This window comes from Sciurus vulgaris (assembly GCF_902686455.1).
Source record: "Sciurus vulgaris genome assembly, chromosome: 1".
Lineage (NCBI taxonomy): Eukaryota > Metazoa > Chordata > Mammalia > Rodentia > Sciuridae > Sciurus > Sciurus vulgaris.
The window spans coordinates 144,308,599-144,335,057 of record NC_136461.1 but is presented as its reverse complement, the minus strand read 5'-3'; the positions used below and the strand labels follow the sequence as shown (position 1 = coordinate 144,335,057).

Here is a 26,459-nt window from a genome sequence, read left to right as displayed (position 1 = left end):
AGCGGTTTTGTGCAGCCGGCTGGAGCAGGGGCGCCGGGGGGGGTCCTCGAAACCCTCAAACGAGAGGCCGAAAGGAGCCCGTAGTGCCAGGCTCCGCGCCGCAGGACGCCCGCCACGCCCCACGCCGCCCTGCAGGCGAAGGAAGGAGGCGGCGAGACCCTGCCCGGCCGCCGTAGCGCTGCGGTTCGGGCAGCTCCTCCCGCGTCACCCTCCGCCCCTTGCCTCCCGGCGCCGCGGCAGCTCTGGGCAGGCAGCACCGCCACCGCCGCTTCCTCCTCTGCAGCCGTTCGGCCGCTGCGTGACGCGTCGTTTCCTCCCAACATGGCGGCCGGGGCAGGTCGGCGGTGATGGAGGCCAGTTTGCGGCCGCGGAGGGTGCTTATCCCCACAGCAGCCAGGGCAGCCCTGCTCTCGCCGGGCCTCTGAGCCGCCGCCGCCTCAGTCCTCGGTCCTTAGAAGACGGCTGCCCGGGCCGGGCTTCCTCGCCGCCACCGGGCCGGAGGAACGAGTGAGGGGGGCGGCCGGGAAGCGACCCCCGGGCCACAAGAAGCGGAGGCCCGACGGGCGCGGCCCTCAAGCGGCGGCCTTTCGGGGGCGGCGGTCCTCGCCGCCCTCGCCGGCACCGCGGCTGGTCCCGCTCGCCCGCCCCTTCCTGATCCTGCCGCTGCCCTCCACGCCTCCTCTCCCCCACCTCCACCTCCTCTCCTTTCTCTCTTCTCTTCCTCCCCCACCTCCTCCCCTCCAGCCGCTGGGAGCCGCGGGTCGGAAGAGCCGCCGCCTCCTTTTTTGCGTCCATGTATGAGGGGAAGAAGACGAAGAACATGTTCCTGACCCGGGCCCTGGAGAAGATTTTGGCCGACAAGGAAGTGAAGAAGGCTCATCACTCCCAGCTACGCAAAGCTTGCGAGGTGGCGTTAGGTGAGCTGGAAGGAGGCCCGAGGGCTGGGTGGCTGAGAGGGGAGGGCGGGGGGCGACCCGGCGGGAGGTGGGTCGCCGGGAGCTTGTCCTAGGCCGGCGCGGCTGACCTCAGGAAGCCCTCGCGGAGCTCTCCGCTGTCTGGCTGGAGTTGACACTAACTCGGCTGGATATGGGGCACTGGAGGGGTGAAGGAGGAAGGGCATCCAGCTGGGTTCGGGGATCATGGCACGGTTTAGGATCACGGGGCACCTGTATTTGAGCGTTCGACTGGAGAGAGAGGATTTTGTTGATGGACCGTGCGGTGCGGACAGGCTACCACCCTTTGTGATGAAGCAGATGAGCTGTTGTTTATTAGCTTGGAAATTGAGGTGGGGCCGATATGTCAAGATTGGGCGTGGGAAGGGTTCCGTATCGTAATTACAATAACTTTATCGTTTGGCGTGGTACTTTGGGAAGATAGGCTGAAGTTGTTCCCTTGTTGACGGTCTAGAGAACGGGTTTGCAAGAGGTGCAGCCCGTTCTGACATCTCTCCGCCTCCGCCACAGGAAAAACATAGAGTAATGTTGTAGCTGACTGGACTGACCTGGAAGAACAAGACCAGAGGTTAATGGGTGGGGGTGGCGGTGTCAAAATGGGGAAGGAACGAATCTTTAGATAAACTAGCTTTAGGTAACATGGGAAGGGAAGGTTTGAAATGGGGAAAATGAAAAAGACAATGACACCCACCAGCCACATGTCTGGACAGTGGCAGCTGCTCTTAAGCTTCAATTGTGATTTATAGTTCAGATGGAAGCGATCTAGTGTAATGAAGCCTGCAGCAGGGAAAAATCCAAACAATACCTACAGTCAGGGTAGGCTCGTAAGGATTTGTTATAGGGAGAACACTGATAGATTGCATCTGTCCAAGGTGATATTGTTAAGGAAATACCAGGACATTTAACCCAAAGATAAATTGCTAATGCTTACACTTTATTTTATAGAACTTGAAATAGACTAGGTCGAATTGGCAAGCAATGAAACTTGTTCAATGGGCTTTGGAGAAAAAACGCTCATGAAGCGGGGAAAACCCCATAATAGCTTATGTATGCTGGAGTAAGAGGTCAAATGCAGCTTAAAACCAACTTTGCCTTTTAATTATTAAAGTAAACATAATCGCTTGCTATAGTATTCTGTGCAGTTGTTTTCTTTCTTAGATTCTTAAAATTGATGATATGAAAATCAATCAAAAAATTTCAGTTTAAAAATTTTTTAGTTTGTAGTATAGTGGGCTTAGGTTTAGTTTTTCACCTCCCTCATTGATCAGAAGTTTCCATTATGTTTTAACTAACAAAAGACTATTCCAGGCAGATGAGAAGACAGTTGTACAGTGGCAAAAGTCAAAATTGTATCTGGACCCTGAAAGGAATAATAATTAAATTGGGGTAGCATGAGGGAGGGAGTGATTTTAAGATTTCTAAAAGAAATCTTACATATAATAATGTAGACTTGTGAATAACTTGGCAGGGTAAAGAACATAAGAGATTCAAATTCAAGTTTTAGTTTTTGAGAACTCATTTTCCATGTTAGAATATATTTTTAATGTGTTAAATTATAAATATCTAAAGAAATGGAGCATGTTGTATATCTATATATATTTTACCCCTCTCCAAAATGCTAACATAAGTAAGCATGTTTTAGTGGAGATCTCATGAGTCCGGGAACCTGGGTTTAAATCCCTGTTCTGTTACACTGAAGTATTATTGGGCAAGTCCCTAGGCCTTAAGTTCCTTCTCTGTAAAATTAGAGTGTTGAACTTAATGATTATGTGGTCACATTCCCTCTAATGTGCCATGTATGTGAATGGACTTTTGGTTAACTTGTGCATTTAGTGTTCAAACCACTCCAGATTGGCATCTTGAGAGGGCTTATAGCTGTCAAATAGGTCCTCACCATTTCCAAAGGTAGAAATTGCTTGGTGCTGTATGTACCTGCCTTACCAGGGTTGTCTGTTTCAGATTTTGCCATTTTACTTTTTTGTCCCTGCCATGTAGTTAGCAGATGTTTATTTGGAGAAATATTACCACCTCAGCAGGGGCTTGGTACTAGAGAACTATCTTTACTTGAGATGTATCAGGTATTTCCCCCCTATTTCAGAAAAGTTATATTTAGTGTTCAATTTCATGGTAGCTAATTCCTGATAAACATTGTTTCTTTTAATCATCTATATTATCACTCATGTATAAGTTGATAGGGATATCCTGTTTCATCTTTGCAGAAAGAATAATATCCTGTAGTAAGATGGCATCCCCAAATACGTGTTAACCCTAGAAACTACTGTAGACCTCCCTTCTTTTCACCCAGGCCAGACCCACTTTGGTCTCTTGTAATCTCTCAAGCAGTATGGGAAAGCTAACTGGAATGGCCTGATTTGTTCATCCACAGTCTAGAGTGGGTAGAGGTTGGTGGTGGAAATACAGAGGTCATTTTGTGTGTTGTTATAATATGCCTGTATTCAGTCTCCTATCAAATGCTTATTGAGCACTTACCATGGAGTTGAAGGGAGATGGTCAATAAACAAGCAATAAGTGATGTGCCATACTTAACTTTTTAAAAAATTTTTGTTTGAAAATCATCTTATTGGTATATGAGTAGATTTCAGAGCATTGGGTATTCAAAATAATTCAACTGCTTTTTAGCATAATGACTAGTTAAAAATGAGATTTTTTTTGTAAATAATCGTGAATTTGTAGCTTATGTGTATTCTTAAGAACACAATTTTTTTTGCTAAAAACTATGACTTTTAGAAAACATCATTTTGGTTGGGGGAGATTTTTCTTCATAATCACAACATTCATTCTCAAAGACACTCTATAAAGGAACTTTTATTTTCACACAAACAAAAAAGGAAAAATAAAGGATATATAGGGTTATTTAAAACGTTAGATTTTCTTAACCTGTCAGATTTGATTTTGAAGAATGGTTAAAAACAACAACAAAGAACTCTCCCCCCTTTGTTGTTAGCATTGATGTGAATGAAGCCCACAGGCCCCTGAACAGCTCCAGGTTGCCCTCTCTTGGTACCTGTCTTACCACAACTCTTTGCAGTGAACATTGAGCTCTACCAAGTAAGGAATGTCTAGGCTGCCCTAGCTTAGTCTGATCCACTCCTGCTCTTGAGAATCTTGAATTAAAAATAGTCTGGCCATCTGCTGGCAGATGAGACAACAGCTGAGCTATTTTTAGTTTCAAAGAATTTAGGATTGTTGGGATTGGGCTTGAAGGTAGCATTGTTTATCTCTTGAGGAGGGTGCAGGTGGGACATATTCTAAAAGTTTCTTAATGTTAGGGCTGTGATAGTTCAGCTTCTACCTTCTGAGTTCAAATTATCATGAAGATGCTCTACAAATGTTATATAGAGTCAAGGTTGGGAACTGGCACTGATGGAGAATAGGAGTGAAGGGGTGATCAAAGGTTTTAAAAGGAAGGGAGTCACATGGGGCAGTGATTAAGGGGTTTTCCTGTAGGAATATAGAAGGATGATGGAGAAAGAATTGTTAGTCATTTTTTGCATCAGAGATGGTATGAATTTATATTGTTCATCGTATTAAGGGATCCTACTGACTTAGTTGTCTTATAGCATGACTGTATTACCTATAGTTACAGTTTCCCCCAGAAATGTAACTATAATACTGAGGCTCAACTTCATAGAATGCTCTTCCTACTGTCTCACTAATTCCACTCTTATTTTGGCTGCTTGTATTATAAAAAAGGGATAAATGAGTAGAGGGGAAACTACTTGAGTGCTTTTGGCCCTGGTTTTCTGCTGCTTTTGATAACTTTATTATTGTCAATCTTTGCCATTTATATGAAAAAATGACTTATCCTCAAGCAATATGCTGCAGACACTGAACTCTTTAGTTATAATTTAAATCAGTTAGCAAGATGCCTTTTAACCGTTCTTGATATCTGAAGTAAAAGTTGTTTTCAGTAAGTTAGGCTGTCTGAATTTTTGAGATGGCTAAGAGAGATGAGTATAATGAATGAAAGAAAAATCCTGTTTACTTTTTTTTCACATCTCAGATTGGTTTTGAGTATTCTTGCTCTAGGATAGCACTGAATAAAATGAATGTCAAAGAGTTCTAGTTCTTAGAGAAACTGAAAAATTTATTTGGGTTGAAAATATGTTTGGTTTACAGTATATAATCTATTTCCATTTTATAAGTTTACATTGTGCGCACGTAACTTTTAGATTCTGAAAAGTTGTTCAAAGAAGAAACTTGTTCAATTTTGTTTAGTTTTTCCTAAATGTACTTCACCCTTTTTTAAGCTGTTAAGGCAGTTGACGCCTTTAGGACACTTATTCCTGGGAGATTGCTTTGGTGCACTGAGGGGAAAGAAAGGTGGAGTGAATGTAATCTTAACTACTCATACTCTCCTTGAGAATAGTCCTATGTTTTGGGAAAGCAGTAGTCCTGTTGAAATTATGAGAAGGAAAAGAAAGAAGTAAGGAGCAGTTGGAATAATCAAGATTGGAGAACTAGTTTGTTGACTAGCTCTTTTTTCTTACTCCATCTAGTGGCAAGTAACTGTAAGGTTTTTACAGAGAAAACTGAATGGTGAATAATTTGGGGAAACATTTGTCTTAGTATTCCTCACATAATGGAGGGAGGGAACAGTGGAAAATATTAAGTAAATGAGTAAATTATTGCCATTTCAAACTAGGCATATTCTTGCTGGGCATGGTGACACACAGTCCCACACGTAGTCCCATCTGTTCCAGAGCTGAGAGGGGAGAATTGCTTGAGTCCTGGAGTTACAGACCAGCTTGGGCAGCATAGGGAGGACCCAATCTCAAAAAATCAAGTGAAAGAACTAGGTATATTCTTCACTCAGATATTTGTGGAATTCCTCATTTATTTTAGGTACTGCCCCAGTACTGTTCATAGAAGGGTAAAGGGAGGGCAGGAATGCTACTTTAGATAGGGTTGTCTGGAAAGGCCTCTTTGTGAAGTGACATTTGAGTAGAGAGGTGACAGAGTGAGGGATTCAGCCTTTCAGATACCTGGATGAAGCGGAAACAGGGAACAAGCAGATAGGTTTGTGGTTGATATGTTTTCAGGGTGCAAGGAGGCTTGTGTGGCTGGGGGAGAGGAAAGCTAATTTGGAATTTTATTTTAACTGCAGGAATCCCCTGGAGAGTTTTGAATAGGGAAGTTATAGAACATTTATGTTGTACATGCCCACCTGGCCAGAGATAATGGAGACCTAGGCAAAGCTGGTGGTAGGTGAAGGGTGAGAATTGTTTGTATTTGAAATATATTTTGAAAGGATCCTCAGAATTTGCTGATAGGTTGATTGGGGGATCAAGGGGATGATATCTAGTTTGTAGCTGGAGCTCCAGGGTGGTTGGAGATGGCATCTCCTTGATGGGGAGTACTAGGAGAGAGAATATTTATGGGAAATAGTTGTTTATATAGTAAAACATTTTCATCCTACATTTTACATGTATTTTGGAATTTTTTAATGATAGAATATCTTGACGGATATTGACTACTGAGAAAAAGACACAAAAAGGTAAGATATTTTCTGCTGAGAATGATGTGCAACAATTTCAAAATGAGTTTTCAAGTTTTTTTCAGTGAGTTTTTGGTTTGTTTTCCTAAAGAGAATGAGCTTTTAACTTGTCTGGTTCCTTTCTGGAATATGATCTTTGCAGAAGAAATTAGTTAAGACTCTCAATATGAAATCATCTTGGATTGAGAGTGGGCACTAAATCCAATGACTATTATAAGGAGGAGGGGGGCTGGGGGTGGCTCAGTGGTAGAGCGCTTTCCTAGCATGTGTGAAGCACTGGGTTTGATTCCTATCAGCACATAAAAAACAAACAAAAAAAAGTAAATAAAATAAAGGTATTGTGTCTACCTACAACTGAAAATATTTTTAAAAATTAAGGAGGAGAGAGGACACACAGGCATACAAAGAAAGAAGACCTTGCAAATATGGAGGCAGAGATTGGAGTTAGACTTCGTGCATACTAGGAAAGTGCTCTATCACTGTTGACTCTTAAAATAAAAAAACAAACAAACTTTCTTAAAATAAAAAAAACAAACAAACTTTTTTTTTTCCCTGCGGTGCTGGGGATTAAACCCAGGGCCTATGCTTATGAGGCAAGCTGTATCCCCAGCGCACCCCCCAAAAAGAAAAACAATTTTATTAAGACATAGTTTACATACTATAAAATTTACCAATTTAAGGTGATAATTTTTAGTATGTTAGAACATTTCCATCACCCTAGTAAAATCCGAAGTACCCATTTGCGGGTAATCTTTGTTGCCACCCCAAGCTCCAGACATCTATTAATCCACTTTCTATCTCTAGATAGGCTTTTTTCCTGGGCATTTCATCTAAACATCTGACTGCTTTTACTCATTTTGTTTTTGAGGTTCATTCATTTTGGTGCATGTATCAATACTTCATTTCTTTGTATTAGTGAATAGTATTTTATTGTTGAGTGTCCCTTATCCAAAATGGTTGGGTCTAAAACATTGCAGTTTTTTCGATTTTGGAATATTTGTGTAGATTCACTGGTTGAACATCTCTAATCCAAAAATCCAAATGTGAAATACTCCAAAATCTGGAACTTTTTGAGTCCTGACATGACATCCAGAAAATTTCAGATTTTGTAGTATTTTAGATTTCAGAGTAAGGATGCTCAAACTGTACCATATTTTGCCTATCCATTCACCAGTTCATGTACATATGTGTTGAATGAATAATGTTGGGATTATTTGTGTGGACATAAATTTTTATTTCTCTTGAGTAGATAACCTAGGAATAGAATTGCTGGGTTGTATGATAAGTTTATGTATGAAGTGTTATCTCATTGAAACATTGTTAACTTTTTGAAATATTTTTTCCACACTTTATTCTGTAGATACACACACCAGAGTGTGGGTACACCTGCACTGAACATATTTTTCAAAACTTTGAGCTATTTAATTTCTAAGGCAATCATAGGAGAAAAGTTAACATTTATTGAGTGTTTGTTGTATGTATGCCAGGTTTTGTGTCAAATACTTTATTGGTTTTATTGTCATTTTTTCTCACAAGAACCCTGTATGCTTAAATACTATTATTGTCTGCATTTTTCAAATGAAGAAACTGAGTTTGGAATTTATGTTTGGGAGAGTTGGAATGTGACACTATACAGAATCTACACAACTTTCTTGGAACTTGTGCAGTGCTTGCCTTTTGGCTTACTGTGGCAGTCCTAATGTGCACCCTTAACTACCTCACCAAATAAGTAACAGGTTACAAAAGGGAAATTAAGAGCTGCTGTAAAAAACAAAGGGATTGTTGAAGAAGAAAAAGGATAAAACACATAAAAGGCAAAGAAACAAATAGTAAAAATACAGGAAAATGTTGCTCTGTACATGAGTCAATCTCAAGAATACTTGTGTTCTTCATGTGTTCAACACAATGGCATTCCTAAGTCTTATCATGTAAATATGATTATAGTTCTGTGTACTACGTAAAAGTTGAGAAAATTCACATGCATTCCCAAGTGTATCTTAAATTTTTTAAGCAAAAATTTTTGGTAATTTAAGCCATTTGGATATTTTGGCTGTTCTGCAACTTCCCCAGAATTCTGGATAGGTTAGTTTTTATTGTACTTGTATCCTTAACTCTTTAAAAATACTTGCTTTTTATTTTAATATTTTATAGCATTTCATATCATTTTGAGGATTGAAATAAAAACAATCATTAAAATGTCATCTTATGTAAAATTACAAATATGAATTTGTTATCTAAAAATAGCTTATATGTATCAGTGGCTTCTTCTGTCAGTACATCAATGTAATTATTATATAATTGTCATGATTTTCAGTTTTCTTTCTTCAGTATTTCATATGCATTTTCTATATGTCTATGTTGTCTTCCTGTCAAGCATTTTAGCACCGTCATTTGTTTAAATGATTTTTAGTATGAGGGCATTTACATTCTACACAGATTCTTTTTATTAATTCCTGCAAAATTGTTTGAGTTCTTATTGTGTATACAGAACTGTTTAAAAAAATTTTTTTTTAATTTTTTAATTTATTTTTTTATTTTTCTGTAAACAGTATTCAATTTTATTTTAAAAAGTTAAAATCCATTAGATTGCTGTCTCCTAAGGTATCTTCACACAGCCTTTGCAACAAAACTATTCATTAAGTTTTTTTTTATTAAAAATCAAATTTACATAGGGCAATGTTGTTTGATTCATTCTGTTATTTTCTTTTTCCCTCCCCCTACCCCTCCCACCTCTCCCACCCCTCCCACCCCTCTTTTCCTCTATACAGTCCTTCCTTCCTCCATTCTTACCACCCTCCTTATCCCTAACCCTAAACCTAACCCTAACGCTAACCCCTCCTACCCCCCATTATATGTCCTCATCCGCTTATCAGCGAGATCATTTGTCCTTTAGTTTTTTGAGATTGGCTTATCTCACTTAGCATGATATTCTCCAATTTCATCCATTTGCTTGCAAATGCCATAATTGTATCATTCTTCATGGTGGAGTAATATTCCATTGTATATATATGCCACAGTTTCTTTATCCATTCATCAACTGAAGGGCATCTAGGTTGGTTCCACAATCTGGCTATGGTGAATTGAACAGCTCTGAACATTGATGTGGCTATATCTCTGTAGTATGCTGATTTTAAGTCCTTTGGGTATAGGCCAAGGAGTGGGATAGCTGGGTCAAATGGTGGGTCCATTCCAAGCTTTCTGAGGAATCTCCATACTGCTTTCCAGAGTGCCTGCACACTCATAAATGAATTCAGTAAAGTAGCAGGTTACAAGATCAATGCTCATAAATCCAATGCATTTTTATACATAAGTGCTGAATCTACAGAATTATTTAAAATAACTTTTAGGATTAAGGTCTTTGGGTTAGAATATGGCCACTTATAACTCATCCCTAACAGTAAAGTTGCCACGAACATACTATACCTGTACTAATATGTACATGTGTACAACAGAGTACTGAGAAAACAAGACAGTACTTGTTCTATTCAAATTTATGGTTTTTATCTATTTTTCATCTTTCCTTTGCAATTTTTCGTTTCTAAAAATAAAATAGACAAGAACTCTATACTTATAGTAATTGTACTTTCTATAAATTTTATTCATTTTATTCATGCTTTTTTCTTAAGATTTATTAGGGTTAGGGTTAGTCTGTTCTGACTGCTGTAACAAAATACCATAAGTGGAATGATTTAGAAACAAACATTTATTTCTCACAGTGGGCTGGGAGGTCAAAGATCCTTAACTGGGTATGGTTCCATTACTTATAGACAGACAGCACCTTCTAGTGGTGATTGTACCTGGTGGAAGAAGCAATGGGTTTTCTCAGGTCTCTTTTATAAGAGAACCCATTCATGAGATCTCCACCCTCATGAGCTAGTCACCTCCCCAATGGCCCTGCCTCTTAATACCAACACATTGGGGATTAGGTTTCAAAATATGAATTTGGGGAGGACACAAACATTCATATCAAAGCAGAGTATGTTATATATTTAACAAGTTCATTTTTTTCCCTCTGAATTGATAGGTTATTTAACTGTAAGATTTTTACTCAAGTAATTTAAAAATAACATTAACTTACTCAATGAGTTATTTTCAGTTTATATTAGCATAGTATCTGACACTTATCTGGGAAAATTGATGAGTCTTCACTGTCCCCTTATTGTTTGATGCTTTTTTCCAGATCATTTTAGAATTTTAAGTTGTCCAGTGCTTACTTTTAATGTGTTATTAACATATTAATCAGCATTTTTAAACTTTTATTCTTATATATTAGATTTAAAGTGTTACAGTTGAGAAGTTGATTATTTTGTTTCATTTATATTATTAGATGCTCATGCTTCTGTTCCATAAGTTTTATTACTTAAGCTGTTGAGAATGTGTATAATGTAAAAGGTTATATGTAAATTCTAACATGCATTTATCTTTAGTAATATGAATGGAATTGTGTGCATCTTCTGGTAATGTGAAGAATAAAAATTGAATTGTATATTTTGTAACATCCTCCCAAATGGTTTCTACAAATTCAGCCTCGTTGAAGTTTTCTATCCTATATTTATAAAAGTATTATCTTTCATAAATAGCAAATAAGGAGCTTTGTTTGATTTTGCCACTCTTGCTTGCCTAATTTTGTTCTGTGAAATTAATATATTTTTCACCAGTTTGCTTGTTTAAAACTTTTTTATGAAAGGTTTTGTTGATTTAGTAAACTAATGTTCCCAAATGTTCTTAAGAATGTTGCTTTTTTCAATTCTTTTGAATTTTTAAATTCTTGTACTTCCCTGTAATCCTCTCTACTGGGACGGCTGAGTAAGGTGGAAGGATCTTGAATTTGAGGCCAGCTTGGGGCATTGTAGCAAGACCCCATGTCAAAACAAAACAAACGTACACACACACCTTTTTGTAATTCTTATTTTTTTATTGTTTTATTTTTAAAATTTTGATTCTTTGTACCCAAATGGGGTACAACTTTCTTTTCTCTGGTTGTACATGGAGTCACACCATTTGTGTAATCATACATATACATAGGGTAATGATGTTTGTCTCATTCTATTATCTTTCCTTCTCCCACCCCCACCCCACCCCTTATTTTCCTCTATACAATCCATCCTTCCACCATTCTTGCCTCCCCCCATTTGTATAATTCTTATTTTTAATAATGAATTTTTTATTAAAAATTGTCACAGCATTTGTATTAATCAGCTTTACATTGCTACAATGAAATAGCTGTGACAACTAACTTAGAGAAATAAAGGTTTATTTAGCTCACAGTTTTGGAGGTTCAAAGGCATGGTGCCTGCATTGGGGGTTGTTTTGGTGAGGGTAGTAAATGATGGTATTTCATGGCAGGAGAATGTGTAGGAACAGAAAGTTACATCTCTCGCTAAGAACAGAAAAGGTACTCTCCTGAATATCCTAAGGACCTCTGAGTAGGCACCACCTCCCAACCATGGTACCCTTCAATCATGGACCTTTGGGAGACACTCTAACCAATATCCAAACCATAGCAGTATTTCAAGTCCTTTTTTTATTTTTTATTTTTAGAGTAATTCTCACTATAGTACTCAAGCAGGCCTTGGAACCCTTGGACTCAGGCCATCCTCCTGTCTCAGTCTTCCAAGTATTTGGGACTATAGGCACATAGCACCAGGCATGGTGCTCATTTCCATTTTTTGAACCGTTCTGTTTATATTCATTTCCTCTGAATTGTTCTTTTCTCCTTTCTTGGTAAACTCTCAGAATCTCTGTCAGCATTGATAAATGAAGACATTCTTGATTCATGAAGACAGATTTTAAAGAAATTGGGACAATTTTAAAATGAGAGTAACTTAAAATACAAATTAGCATGTAGTTAACAACCCTTGATGTGACCCTCCTGGTGACTGCTAAATTGTGGAATGAAAAAAAAAATAAGTTGATGGCAGGTTTTTGCTAGACCCTAGGATGAATGAGAAGCAGCTAACAGGATTAAAGAAATGAGTTAGGTATGAAAGCCAGAGGACACCAAGTCATATGATGACTGTAGAAAACCCAGTATTGAAAAATCAGTATCAGTTTTTTTTTTTTTTTTTTTTTTTTTTTTATCTTTTTTTTTTTATTGTAAACAAATGGGATACATGTTGTTTCTCTGTTTGTACATGGCGTAAAGGCATACCATTTGTGTAATCATAAATTTACATACAGTAATGTTGTTTGATTCATTCTGTTATTTTTTCCCTTCCCCCCACCCCTCCCACCCCTCTTTACCCTCTATGCAGTACTTTCTTCCTCCATACTTGCCCCCCTCCCTAACCCTAACTCTAACCAGTATCAGTTTTATTCATGCAAATTTTTGGATCTGCATTCTCTCTGGAGTTGGATACCAAGTTCTTTTCAGTTATAGAAACTGCAACTTATTGAATACTTTCTTGTTTATTTCATTTGAATTAAAAAGCAGTAATGTGAGTTGCAGATGTTCTTATTGATAAGTGCTTTCTTGAAATCAGTGAGCTGAAATTTGTGTCTATTGTATAATTTCATTACAACTCATTTAGTCCAGTGTAAATGAACTATGTCTTCCTTCCCTTCCTCATCCATTAGGTAATGTCTCAGAAAGCTGCTTTCTTATTACATTAATTCACTATTTGCATTTATAACTACCTCTTTTTTTTTTTTTTTTTTTTTTTTTTGGGTGCTGGGGATCGAACCCAGGGCCTTGTGCTTGCAAGGCAAGCACTCTACCGACTGAGCTATCTCCCCAGCCCCTATAACTACCTCTTTTAAGATGCATATTCTTTGAGGAAATATTAAACATTAGTTACTGAAGTTGGATGCTGTCCTTAGGTTTCAGAAGAGGACTCTCTTGCCTTCATCTGAGTTTTACCCCACTGAGAGAATGATAAATTTGAAGTAATGAGAGAATGGAATAATTGTGGAGCATGGGTCATTATAGGGCATGGCAGGACTGGAATAGGCCTGAGGGAAACTCCTAAGGATAGCTTGAGGTTATAGGTGAGAGAGAGAATAAATAGGCACAGAATGGTGCAGTGAGAAAGTATTAAAAATAACTTTTTTTACTTTGCACTTAGGAACAATGCATAGTCTTTAAAAGGTGTAAGTACTCATCATAACTTGCTAACTTATTTTGTGTATGTCAGGAATGAATACCTATTAATTAGTTGTTTTCTTTTTTTAAAAGCAAAATAGTAGATTTTTGCTTCATTGTGGCTTTTTGAGACAACCTAATGTTTAGTATACTAAATTTTGTTAGTGTGAATTCTGATTTCATCATAGGGTTAAAAAACAATATAAAAGCTGGGCATGGTGGCACATAATCCCAGTTGTCATCCCTGTTATTCAGGAACCTGAGACAGGAGAATCACAAGTTCAAGGCCAGCCTGGGTAACTTAATGAGACCTTGGCTCAAAAAAGAAAAAGGACTGGGGATGTAGTTCAGTGGTAAAGTGTCCTTGGGTTCAATCCCTAGTGATGGAATAAGAGGACAACAATATAAAGACTGATTAGCTTTTGTCATTTTATTTAATAACATTTATTGAAGATTTCAGTGTGTCTCACAATTGTATTAGATAACTAGGGAAGCTGGGGAACATTCATGTATGGTTCCTGCCTTGAAGGAACTGATAAATCTCCTTGGGTGGAAGGAGACAGATTTGCAATAAATTGATGTTATAAGTAATAAGTAGGTGGTATATAGACATATATGAAATTGATGGAAACCTAAAGGAAGAATTGATCAGTTCTTTCCAGGAGTAGTAGTGGGTTGGGGTCATGGATTAGGAATACCTTTGTAGAGCAGTTAGGACTTTATCACCCTAGACCTCAGTCTTGAAAGATTGCCAAATGAGTATGCTGTAGAATTTTACAGGTAGAACTTGAGTACAGAGGTATGAAAAAACATGGCTCCACTTCAGGAATTATAAGAAATTCAGTTTGACTGTGAGATATAGTTTAGGGAAGAAAGGAGGAACCAGATCCTTGAAGACCTTTTTATGCCATGCTAAGCAGTTTCCACTTTTTCTTATAGTCAGGAAGGTGCCAAGCAAAGGAGTGAAATGATGATGATATATTTCAGAAAATCACATTGCCATTATGAAAAAAAGATTGCTAGGATTCAGAACTGTAGGCAGTGAGACCATTAAATTAATAAATTGTTGCTATGCCCAGGTTTGAAGAAGCAGGTGCTTGAACCTGAGGCACTGAATTCGGAAAGCTTAGATCTCAGCAAATCAGACATTATAACTCTTTGAGTATGTGGAAGGAAGGAAAGGAAGGATTTAGAATGATATTGAAGTTTCTAAGGAAGTGATTTGGGACTCTTGGATCAGTTAAAAAAATGACAATACTAAGAAAGCACTTTTGAAGTGGGTTGAGGAAGAAAAGGGATTGCTATGTTTAAATTGAGTTTGAGATGCAGGTTGGACATGAAGTTAAGATATTTAGTTGACAGTATATAACTTGATAAGCTTAGAAGAGTGATCTCTGAGCTATAAGTAGAGGTTTAGGTGTTACACATAGTTAGACACTTTTGTCCTTTTGGAGAAAAGGAGATGTGTATTATCTGGTAAAATTTCTCTTTCATTTATTGCTGTCCTCAAGAAACCCTTAAGTGCTCATTTGTTCCAGATTTTATGTTAAGCTAAAGGAATATAAATATATAAAATTTGGTCTTTGCTCTTAAGGAGCAAATTAAAGGAGATGAAAAAATAAATTCAATATTCAAAAAAATTTCAATGTAATAAGGTAAGTGCTGTGATTATAATAACCGAAGAAAGCTATGAGAATACAGAAGTATAATTATCTGGGCCTTAAATGCAGGAGAAGACTTCTTGGAGATAACAGCTGTTTGTTTTAAAAGGATGCATGGGTTTTTACCCAGGAAAAGATGAGTGGGAAAAATATTATGGGCAAGGGGGAACATCATTAGCTAAGGTGTGAATTGTGAGAGGTGTGATAAGAGATGAGGCTCATGGAAAATGTGATAGTTGATGGAAAACCACTGAAAGAATTTTAGGTTGCGGAGTGACATAGAACATATGACAGAGGCTGTCTTGAGAAGAACTTGCTGGGTAAATTGATGGTGAAGTGGGTTTCAGGCAGAGAACACAGTTTGAACAAAGCCTAGAGGTGTAAAATAGCAGGCCATTTTTAGAGGAGTTGCAACATTTCTTTGCTATTGGGTTGTGAAATACAAAAAAAAAAAAAAAAAAAAAAAGGGCATAGAGAGAGATGAGAGTGGTAAACAGGTCAAATCGTGGAGGTTTTATGTGCCATGCTAAAGAGCTGAACTTTATCTTGTCAAAGATCACTCTAGCATTAAATAGAAGATGAATTGGCTTGATGAGGCATGAGAGTTTGACCTAAAGAAGTAATAGAATGAGAAATCAACTTTAAGGAGTAATAGATAGAGAAATCAACTTTAAGGAGTTAAAAGTACTCATCCTTATCAAATTTACCATGTTAAAAAGGAGATACACCAATATTACCCAAGGAACTTCTTAAAAATGCAACCAACTGCATTGCAATTCTGGAATTTCTGATTCACTAAGTCTTGAGAATGAGCCCAGGCATCTTATTTTTGCTTTACAATTTTGCTTTTTATATGGGCATACTGTGAAATTGCCTGTATTTATGGTGTACAATTCCATGAATTTTAATACATGTGAAAATTTCTATAACCTTTATTATAGTCAATATACAGAACTGTATAAGCAATCCAAAAAATTCCCTTGTGCTGCATCTTTATATGCACACACCTCCTTACGTACCTGAACACTGACAAACAGTTCATGTAATTTTAATGTTTTACGAATGTCATATACATAGGATCTATAGTGTGTGATCTTTGAGACTGGCCTCTTTTACTCAGCATGCTTTTGAAAATCATTTAAGTTGTTGCATGTGTTAGTAGTTTGTTCCTTTTTTTATTACTGAGTACTATTCCATTATGTGGATGTATTAGTTTGTTTTTCCATCACTCATTGAAGAATATTCGAGTTTGCAGTTTTGGGGAGTATGACTAGTGTTACTGTAAACATTTGTGTACAGATTTTTATGTGAACTTAAGTTTTCATTTCTCTAGGATAGGTACCCAGAAGTGGGATTGCTGGGTCATATGGTAAGTATACGTTTAACTTTATAAGAAACTTCCAAACTGTTTTCCAAAGTGGCTATACCATTTTACATTCGCACCAGCAATGTGTGTGAGTTCCGGTTGCTCCACATCCTCACCAACCCTTGATAGTGTCAGTGTTTTTAAACTATAACTATTTTAATAGATGTGTAGTGGTGTCTCATTGTGGTTGTTCTTTGCATTTCCTTAATGACTATGTTGAACATCTTTCCTTAATGACTATGTTGAACATCTTTTCATATGTATGTTTGTCATATATACATTCATATATGCATTCTTTGGGGGGAATGTCTGAATCCTTTACCCATTTTAAAATTTGGTAGTTTTTTCTTATTGCTTAGTTTTAAGAGTTTAAAAAAATGTTTAGTCTAGATAAAGTTACTTTGTCAAATAATTTGCAAATAGTTTTCTATAGCTTACCTTTTTATACATTTTTTTTTTTTTTTGTACTGGGTATTGAGCCGGGGGTCACTTTACCACCAAGCTGCATGCCCTCGTCTTTTTATTTTTTAATTTTTAATTTTGAGATAGGGTCTCACTAAGTTGCAGGTTCTAAGATTTTTTTTACTTAAGACAATAATGCCATCTTTGGAAGAATAATTTTTTCCCCTTCCAGTCCAAGTGTTTCTATTCCTCTTCTCTCCCTTCCTTTTCCATTTCCCTCGCATTTAGTACAAAGTTGAATAGAAGTAATGAGGGTACAAGTGTACTTGCCTTATTCCAGATCTTAGGAGAAAGTATTTATTTTTTCCATCAAGTTCATGTTGTTGGGTTTCTTTTTTTAATAGCTACTCTTTATAAAGTTAATTCTACTTTATACAACAATCTGATTTTATTATCAAAACAACATTGAGTTCATTAAAGGAGTTGGGAAGCTTTTTATGAATATGTATAGAATTGGTGTTAATTCTTCTATAAATATTTGGTAGGATTTTTCAGTTTGAGTTAGGAGATTTCATATTTCGTAGTTCTCGAACTATTAATTCAATCAATGTATTTGGGAGTTATAGAACTGTTCAAAATATTAATTCCATGTTGGGAGAAATGTGGTCATTTTTTCTTTCAGGGGGATTGGTCCATTCATCTCAGTTGACAATTATATGTTTGTTGAGTTTGCACCTTGTCCCTTTCATGTCTACATTATGTGTAATAATATCCTGTTCAATTCCACTCTTCTGTATCTTTTTTTTTTCCTGTGCTATCCTGTGACTCTTAGCACAGTTAATCAGAATTTTTCATTTGTATCAATATTTTCAAAGATCTGATTTTTTTCTTTTATTTTTCCTATTTTTCAATTTAATTGATTTTTGCTCTTGTATTCTTTTTTTCTACTTGATTTGATTTTATTCCACACTTTTCCCCCTAGTTGCTTAAGCTGGGAAGCTTAGGTTTGGAGCCTTTTCCTCTTTTCTAATGAAGCATTTGGTGTTGAATCTCTCATTCAGCATGTTTTAGCTGTATCCCACAAAATTCATTACATTATCATTTTTGTTCTGTTTCTTTTGTTTTTTAAATTGCCCTAGGGACTTCCTCTTAACATGTGGATTATTTAGAATTGCGTTTAATTTCCAAGCATTTGGAAATCTTACTGTTATTCCCCTTGATTCCTATTTCATTATGCTTAGAGAACACACTTTCTCAATTCTTTTAAATTTGTTGAGTTTTGTTTTATAATCTAGTGTGTGGACTGTCTTGGCAAATATTCTGTGGGTGTTTGAAAAGAATGTGTATTCTATTCTTGTTCAGTGGATTATTTTATAAATTTAAATCCTGTTAATGTATGTTTAGCTCTATCACCCTGGTGGTTTTTTAGTCTAATATTTCTGTTAATAGGGAAAAGGATGTGTAAGTCTTTGGCTATGATTGCAGATTTGTCTTTTCTTTCTGTACATTTCAGTCATGTATTTTGAAGCTTTTGTTTATTGCATTTAGGATTACTTATGTGTTCCTGATGATTTGACTTTTATCATTATATAATGAGTTTTTTTCTGTAATGTATTTTGTTCAGTTATTTTCTTGTTATGTCCACTTCGGATTTAGCTGACATTAGTATAGCCACTCCTGCTTTCTTTTAATATTTTTTTCCATCTGTTTTCAACTTACCTGTACCATTACAATACAGTATTTAAAGTTAGTTGCATGTTACTAGCAAAAATAGTAGTCCACTCCTACATGGGGTTTTGCTTTCCACAGTTTTAGTTGTCAGTGGTCAATTATAGTCCAAAAATATTAAATGAAAAATTTCATAAATAATTTTTAAGTTTTACATCTTGCACTATCCTACTTCATTTCATACAGGATACGCATCATTACTTTGTCTGACATGTCCACATTGTATAAATGATTCTCAGTTATGGGTCCACTGTCAAAACAGTACTTGTGTTCAGATAACCTATATTTTACCTGATAATGCCCTAATACACAAGACTAGTGATGCTGGCAGTTTGGATATGCCAAAGACAAACCAGAAAGTGCTTCCTTTAAGTGAAAGATGGAAGTTCTTGATTTTTAATAAGGGGAAAAAATGTCATATGTTGAGGTTGCTAGAATCTACAGTAAGAATGGATCTTATATTCATAAGTTTGTGAAGGAAAAATAAATTCATACTAGTTTTGCTGTCATATCTCAGTCTATAAAAATTACAGTCATAGTATATGATAAGTCATAAAGATGGAAAAAGCATTTGTTTTATGTATGCATTGTATAGGTAAAACATAGTATATGTAAGATTTGGTACTTTTCCACAGTTTCAGGTATCTACTGGTGGTCTTGGAATGTATCCCCCTGGGGAGGGGAACATTACTTATAGTAGGTTCATGTTTTTTAAATTTTATTTGCCAAACTCAGTCTTTTAATTATTGTACTTAGACCTTTTATATTTAATGTAATATTGGTAATGTTATGGCTTAAGTCTGCCATTTTACTTTTGTTTTCTGGTATTTTTTTCCTTTGTCCCTTTTCCTACTTTCATGTGGGTTTCTCAAAATATTTAGCCTTACATTTTAATTTTTCTGTGGAGTTTGTTTAGTGTATATTTGATGTTTAAAATGGTTGTTAGGCTTTAAATTATTCATTCATAACTTACAACATTATATTGATGTCAGCATTATATTAATTTAAGTAAACTGTAGAAACTTTAGCTCCATCTCTTTACCTTCCCACTTTATAGTATTATCTTAAAAATTTTCCCCGCATACACGAAGAGCAACAACTGACATTATTTTTTTTTTTCTTCAGATGTGTAACATATTTAGAAAACTGAAGAGGGAGGATACTGTTACATTTCTCTGTATCTTTACACTTTTCATGTTTCTGATGTTTCAAAATTTCTTTAGCATTTTCTTTCTGTTTGAAGAACTTTACAGATTCTTTCAGGGTAGGTCTGGTGGCTACTAGGTTTTTTTTTATTTCATCTGAGATCTTGATTTTATATTTCATTCCTTCAGAATTTTTCATTGAAAAACTATTTACTTATGCATAACTCTGTGTAATAGTTCTTTTCTTTCAACTCTTGGAAATGTCCTACCACTGCCCCCAGATGATGGTCACCATAAAGTTCTGTGAGAAATCCATTGTCATTCTAAGGCATTGTTCCTCTGTAAACAATGTGCTTTCAAGGTACTTTTCTTTGTGTTTAGTTTTCTTTAATTTGATTATAATGTGCTTTGGCATTTATTTCCTTGGATTTCTATTTTGTTTTAATTTGCTCAACTGCTTCTGCTACTCCCTTGCCCCCCCACCCCCGCCTTTATTTTTAATCCTCACAATACTGGGGATTGAATGCAGGCATGCTTTACCACTGAGCTGCATCCCCAGCCTTTTTTATTTTTTCATCTTGGGTCAGGGTCTCACTAAGTTGCTGAGGCTGGCCTTGAACTTGTGATCTTCCTGCCTCAGCTTCCTGAGTTGCTGGAAGCACAGGTGTTTGCCACCATATCTGGCTCACTCAACTTCTTGAATCTGTAGGTTAGTGTATAGTACCAGCACATTTTGTATTAGTGGTTACAAACCACCATAGTTTGTGAAGTCTCTTTTGTGTTTTATGTCTAGTATTGTTGTTTTTAATAAAATAGAATAGAAAATGACCCTATATTGAATGTAATAAGAATAATAATTTAATTTTTACTTTTGTAACATATGTGTAGGTGTGTTCTGGGATCCAGTCTAAAGTATTTCTTCCTGTGGTTTGCAGTTAAACAATTCTGAAAACCATTGATTGTGCCCATTCACTGGTTTTGTTTGAAGAGAAAGGCTGCTTAGTGTCTTTGGATTTGAGACTGAAGCTGATGAGCAAAAAGTGTTTGGTGTTTTTCCCCAGGCTCACCTAGGTTTCTTAGCTTTGTTTCTTCTAGCCAATTAAATGACTTGAAAACTCATGAATCTAAGTACAGGTTATGCTCCAAATGAATTCAAAACAGGTAGCTTTAGAAACTCACAGCATCACTTTCTACCTCTGTTGTTATATTTAAGAACCATAAGTTGGGAAGGTGTGATAAAAAGGGAAGGAAATAATAGAGAAAGACAAGGAAGTTGTTATTTTCTTCTCTAACAGTTCTCCTTAATTTAGTAACATTTACAAACCATCTACTTTTTATTTCTCACACTGTACTAGGTGTCAGGAATTTAAAAAAAAATTTAATGTTCCTATATTTACAGTAGATCACTAAAGGTTATTCCTCTTGTCTCACTGAAATTTTGTACCCTTTGATCAACGTCTTCTTCCCCAAACTCTGTTAACCACTATTCTACCCTTGTTTATTTAAGTTTGACTTTTTAAGATGCCATATATAAATGAGATCATGTAATATTTGACTTTGTATACCTGGATTATTTCACTAATCATAATATCCTCTAGGTTAATCCATGTTGTTTCTAATGACAAGATTTCCTTCTCTTTCAAGGCTTAATAGTATTCTGTTAATAAAACACGTTTTCTGTATTTCATTTGTTCAGTGAACACTTAGATTGTTTTCAGATTTTATCTACTGTGACTATAGTACTTACTGTATATATCAGAATTACTGAGTGGATTTTTAAATGTTTCACTACAAAACATGATAAATACATGAAATAATATATTCATTAATTAGCTCTATTTAACCATTTGACAATGCAAACACATCAAAATATCATATTGTACTACATATTGTATTCCCTTTCTGTGGGAACACATAAGCAATGATGGTGAGGGTGGGAAATGGTGGGAAACTGTTGCTGATTGTGGAATTTTCACCTAGGAAGTGAATTTTGGGTTCCATCTCAAAGGAAGAAGTCAGTTTGCCAGGTCAACTGTAGATTATCCAGATTCCGAGGAGGTAGATAAAGAAGCATTACAAGGAATTTAGGGGACAAAGCAGTAGGTGCATTTTATTAAACATATTTCTTAGTTATCTGCTTTCTGTATCCATACCCTTACAACACATTAAAAGAACTTCCCATGTTCTTGAAAGTTCTTTGTGCCTCTCATTTATCTTGCCCTCCCATTTGCTAAGAATTTGTTTCAGACCCTAGTCGTCTTATGCCTCTAGCTCTTTTTGTTTCATTTATCTATTGCTGAATAATAAAGCATCCCAAGACTTCTTGATATGACACAGTGACTGTTTTATGTGACTGTTAGAAGTTCTGATGGGACAAGTCTGGAACAATGTTTGGAACCTCAGCTGGGAAAATTCAAATGACTGTGGGAGTTATGAATGGTGGGGAACTGAAAATTGGGGATTCTTCATTCACATGCATGGTGCCTGGGCTGACCTGAAAGCTGGTCTCATCTGGGATTGTTGACTGAACCTCTTTTATGTGATTTCCAACTGGCTTGCTTGGGGTTCTCACATCCGGGCCTCTAAGGTCCCAGGAGGGATGTTTGGAGATCCCGCATTCCAAAAGAATCAGGCAAGAGCTACATGGTTTTTTCCTGACCCAACCTTGACAGTTTTACGCTGTCACTTTCACTGCATTCTGTTATTTGTAAATGAATCTTTAAGGCTAACCTAGATTCAAGGGAAGGGGAATTAGATTCTGTCTCTTCTTTGGGTTGTGACAAGGTCGCTTTGTAGAAGAATATGCATGGCAGATATCATACTGGCCATTTTGGAAAAAAATGGTCTGCTACTCTGTCTCCCAGTCTTCAAATTCCTACTCAGGTTGAATATCCCTAATCTGAAAATCATTTCAGAATCAGAAATGCTTCAAAATCTAAAACTTGTTTCTCAGAAAATTTGTAGTCTCAGAGCATTTATGATTTCACAGATTTAGATTAGGGTTGTTCAATCAGTAAAGTCTATGCAAATATTCCAAAATACAAAAAACTATAAAATCTCAAACATTTCTTGTCTTAAGCATTTCAGATGAGGGATACTCAACCTGTCTTGGTTCCTGCCAATTATTGCCACTTGAACATAATCCAAACTTGCTTTCTCACCTTTTCTCTCCATTGCTGTCCTGACACTGAGAAAATTGCATTTTATGTCTTAAGTTAATGATACCTTTCATCCAGTCATGCAAGCCCGATCTCTTTTTGTTAACCACTCTCCCTGCAACAAATGAGGTGGTTCTATTCTTCCTTGCCCGTGGAATTTACAGTTTTTCCTTCCTCTTGTGACAGCTTTGGTTCAAGCCATTATCTCTGCCCTAAGTAACTGTCATTCTGTTTAACTCCTGTATTTTAATTCTTATATGAAATGTATTATTATTATTTTTTTCCTTCTTGAAATGTGTTTCTAAAGTCACACATATGGTTTTGGAAAAGTCAACCTTTAAAAGGAATGCTATTTTCTAGAGTAATTCCTTGTATTTCTGCATTGTTTTATTAAAAAGCACTTTCATATTTTAGTAAAACATACTTTCATATATATTGTCATAGTTGATTCAACTCACTGTTTTTATTAACTTTTTTTTTTTTAATTTTGATGGACCTTTATTTTATTTATTTATTTATATGTGGTACTGAGTGAGACTCAAACCTAGCACCTCATACGTGCTAGGCAAGTACTGTACTACTGAGCCACAACCCCCGCCTGTTAACTCACTGTTTTTAATCATAACTGACATATAGCAACTTCATATAGGGTCGTGGGCTTCTTTGTTAATCAAATAAGAATTATGCACTTTTCCCCTGGAATAATGCTTGCATACACTTTTTTTTGGGGGGGGGGGATACTGGGTATTGAATTCAGGGCTTTACCTTTTTATTTGAGTCAAGGTCTCATTAAATTTCCGAGGCTGTCTTGCCTCAGACTCCCAAGTCACAGGATTACAGCCATGTACTACCACTCCCAGCTTTGTATACACAATTTGAGATGGATCATAGTACTAAAGTAACACTTTGGATGTATAAATTCTAATGTGTTTATTAAAAACTATTCATGTGACTGAAGTCTTTCCTTATATTACAGTTTAGTCAGCATTGAGTAACTGCTACTTTTCTGTAAACAATGCTACGTATAAGATGAAATTGATGTTGAATTCATGCAGGTATTATGTTGAAGTTGGTATTTGTATGTCAGTTGGGAAGGGAGCTTCTAAATAAGTTAATAGTAAAAATAATAGGGAATTTTTAATATTTTTAGGAGATCAAATATAACTTGAATATACTCAGTTAATTTACTCTGTGTCTCATGAACATTGTTGTCTTGCTTTCAATTATTGACTGTATCTGAAAGGAATAAAACTTGTGTTCCTTTCAAAACACTTTAAAATCTATTCTTATGCTAATTCACCGTGACCCATTTCCTCTAATTTTGATTAAAAAGATTTTCCACCTGTAATGCACTGCTGTGTTTCTAAGAGGTTATTAAAAATCGTATAAAAGCAGTTCTAAAGGAATAGAAATTAATTACTGAAAGAATTTGAATATTCAAATTGTGGAATTTTTTAAAAAAGAGCTGTGGTTACACAGTTAAATATCACTGAACAAATCAAGTGTCTTTGTATCTTATTTCAGCTCAGAAAAGGTAATATCACATATTATCTGGTTACAATGTCTAGTATTTTCAGAGCATTGTTGGAAATATTTAACAGATTGTGGTTATGTTACTCAGCTTTCTGTTACCATAACAAAGTACCTGAGACAATTATAGGAGAAAAAGACTTAATTTGTCTCATAGTTTTGGAGGTTTCAGTCCATGATTGATTAACCCATGTGGTGGCAGGCCTGTGGAGAGGTACCAAATCTGGCAGGAGCACCTGGCAGGGCAAAACTGTTCCCCTCATATCTAAGAAGCAAAGAAGAATGAGGAAGGGATTGGGAAGCACTGTCCACTTCAAGGATAATGACCTAAAGACCTCCTGCTAGGACCTCCTCTTAAAGGTTCCATCACTTCCCAATAGAGCCACTCTGGGCACCAGACTTTAACAAGGGACCTTTGAAGAACATTCAGTATCCAATTATAGCAGTAGTCAACTTTGTTTCTGAATTTAATGAGAAAGTATTTTATAATTAAACATGGTATGATTTTTATTTTAAATATGCTGCTTATTTTGATGCTTTAATAGTTTTTTCTTCTGATGTTTTTCTGTAATAATTGAGAATTAGTTTATTTCTTGAGTCTACTGTAAAACCTAACCCAAATGGTTTCCAAGCTCTAATTTGTTAAAACAGAGACAGTATCAAAGATTGTGTTATGGGACATTCAAAGCCTAGTCAAAGAAGTCTTACAGAAACATTAAATGGCTGTGGATATGTTAGATGAAACCCAGCTGTTTTCCATTTGTTTTTTTCAGTGACTTCATAGCAGTGATAAACTTGCTTGTGTTTTAAAATTCCCTTGAATACTTTTCAAAATACAGATACAGAACTTTACCTTCAGAGTTTGAGTCAGTTGGCTTGGGGGTGGGGCCTAAGGATTTGCATTAGTTGAGAGCTTGGGAGGTTCTAGCAGGGGAGCACAGCTACTCATATACCCTTGATTAAAGAACAGTTCTCTTGTATCTGGTCCCCTTTGACCTAGTGTACAGCTTCCGGAGGGCTGCATATGGAGTGGTGGGGTAGGGGTAGGGGATACCTGCCTAGCCAGCAGTTCAGCTAGGCTGGTATCTGAAGAGTGACATGTTGCTATCAAATTGCCCTCCCATCCATGATTTGCATTTCTAACAAACTTCCAGGTGATGTCGATGCTGTTGGTCCTGGGACCACACTTTGAGAACCACTACTTTATAAGTTTGCCCTGATAATTTAGAATGATTTTTTTTTTTTTTTTTTCAGTTCAGTTGTACCACTTAATAGAAATTTGCTTTAATATAGCACAGTGTAATGGGTACTACATTAAGACAAGAAAAAACAGTTTCTGGATCACTATTTCCCAGCTGTCTGTCCTCAAAATCAGCCATCATTTAATCTGATCCATACTTTCCTTATTCACAAAATAAGCAATTGTCCTATGAGAATAAAATTAGTTAAGGTGTGGAAAAGTGTTTTAAACTGTGTATTGCTGCACAAATATAAAGTAGTATTGCATATTTTAATATTCAGCTTGTTTTAAAATATTGTGCATTTCAGTATTTTGATAAATAATAATCTCTCTTCCATTCTTCCATTGCCTCTGGTCCTTTTAATCTTGCTTACATTTTAATTTTACTGTCTTTCAGTTTAAGGGACCTTGAATGCCTTTGAAAGGAAATATATTAAGAGGAATACAGGTAGTCTTTGTGTGACCGTAAAAATATAGACATTTTGCAAGACCTAAGGATAACTATGCAGGCTGAAAACATGCAAGCTATTTTAATCATCAGTGGGAATAATTGTGATTGTTATGTGACCTTCAAAATTTTTTGTCAAAACATTAAAAACTTAGCTGTATAGGGAAATGAAGAAAAATACTACAGCTCATATTTAGTCTATTGTAATTTAAAGTGTTAGAAACATTGA

The 26,459-nt window shown here is 36.4% G+C and overlaps 1 protein-coding gene across 3 annotated transcripts in view; it reads left to right on the top strand.

Moving 5' to 3' along the window:
- Positions 1-318: 318 nt before the first annotated feature.
- The window catches only part of ARFGEF1 (ARF guanine nucleotide exchange factor 1), a 112,910-nt gene continuing 86,769 nt past the window's right edge, over positions 319-26,459 (top strand). Inside the window, exon 1 of one of the 3 annotated variants that reach the window (XR_013757389.1) lies at positions 319-917. Coding sequence is in view for 2 of the 3 variants with exons in the window: in XM_079101239.1 (XP_078957365.1) it covers positions 794-917 (124 nt within the window). In the remaining variant the exon portion in view is untranslated. The remainder of the gene's footprint in view (positions 918-26,459) is intronic. The other 2 variants (XM_079101239.1, XM_079101240.1) reach the window with 2 other exon arrangements.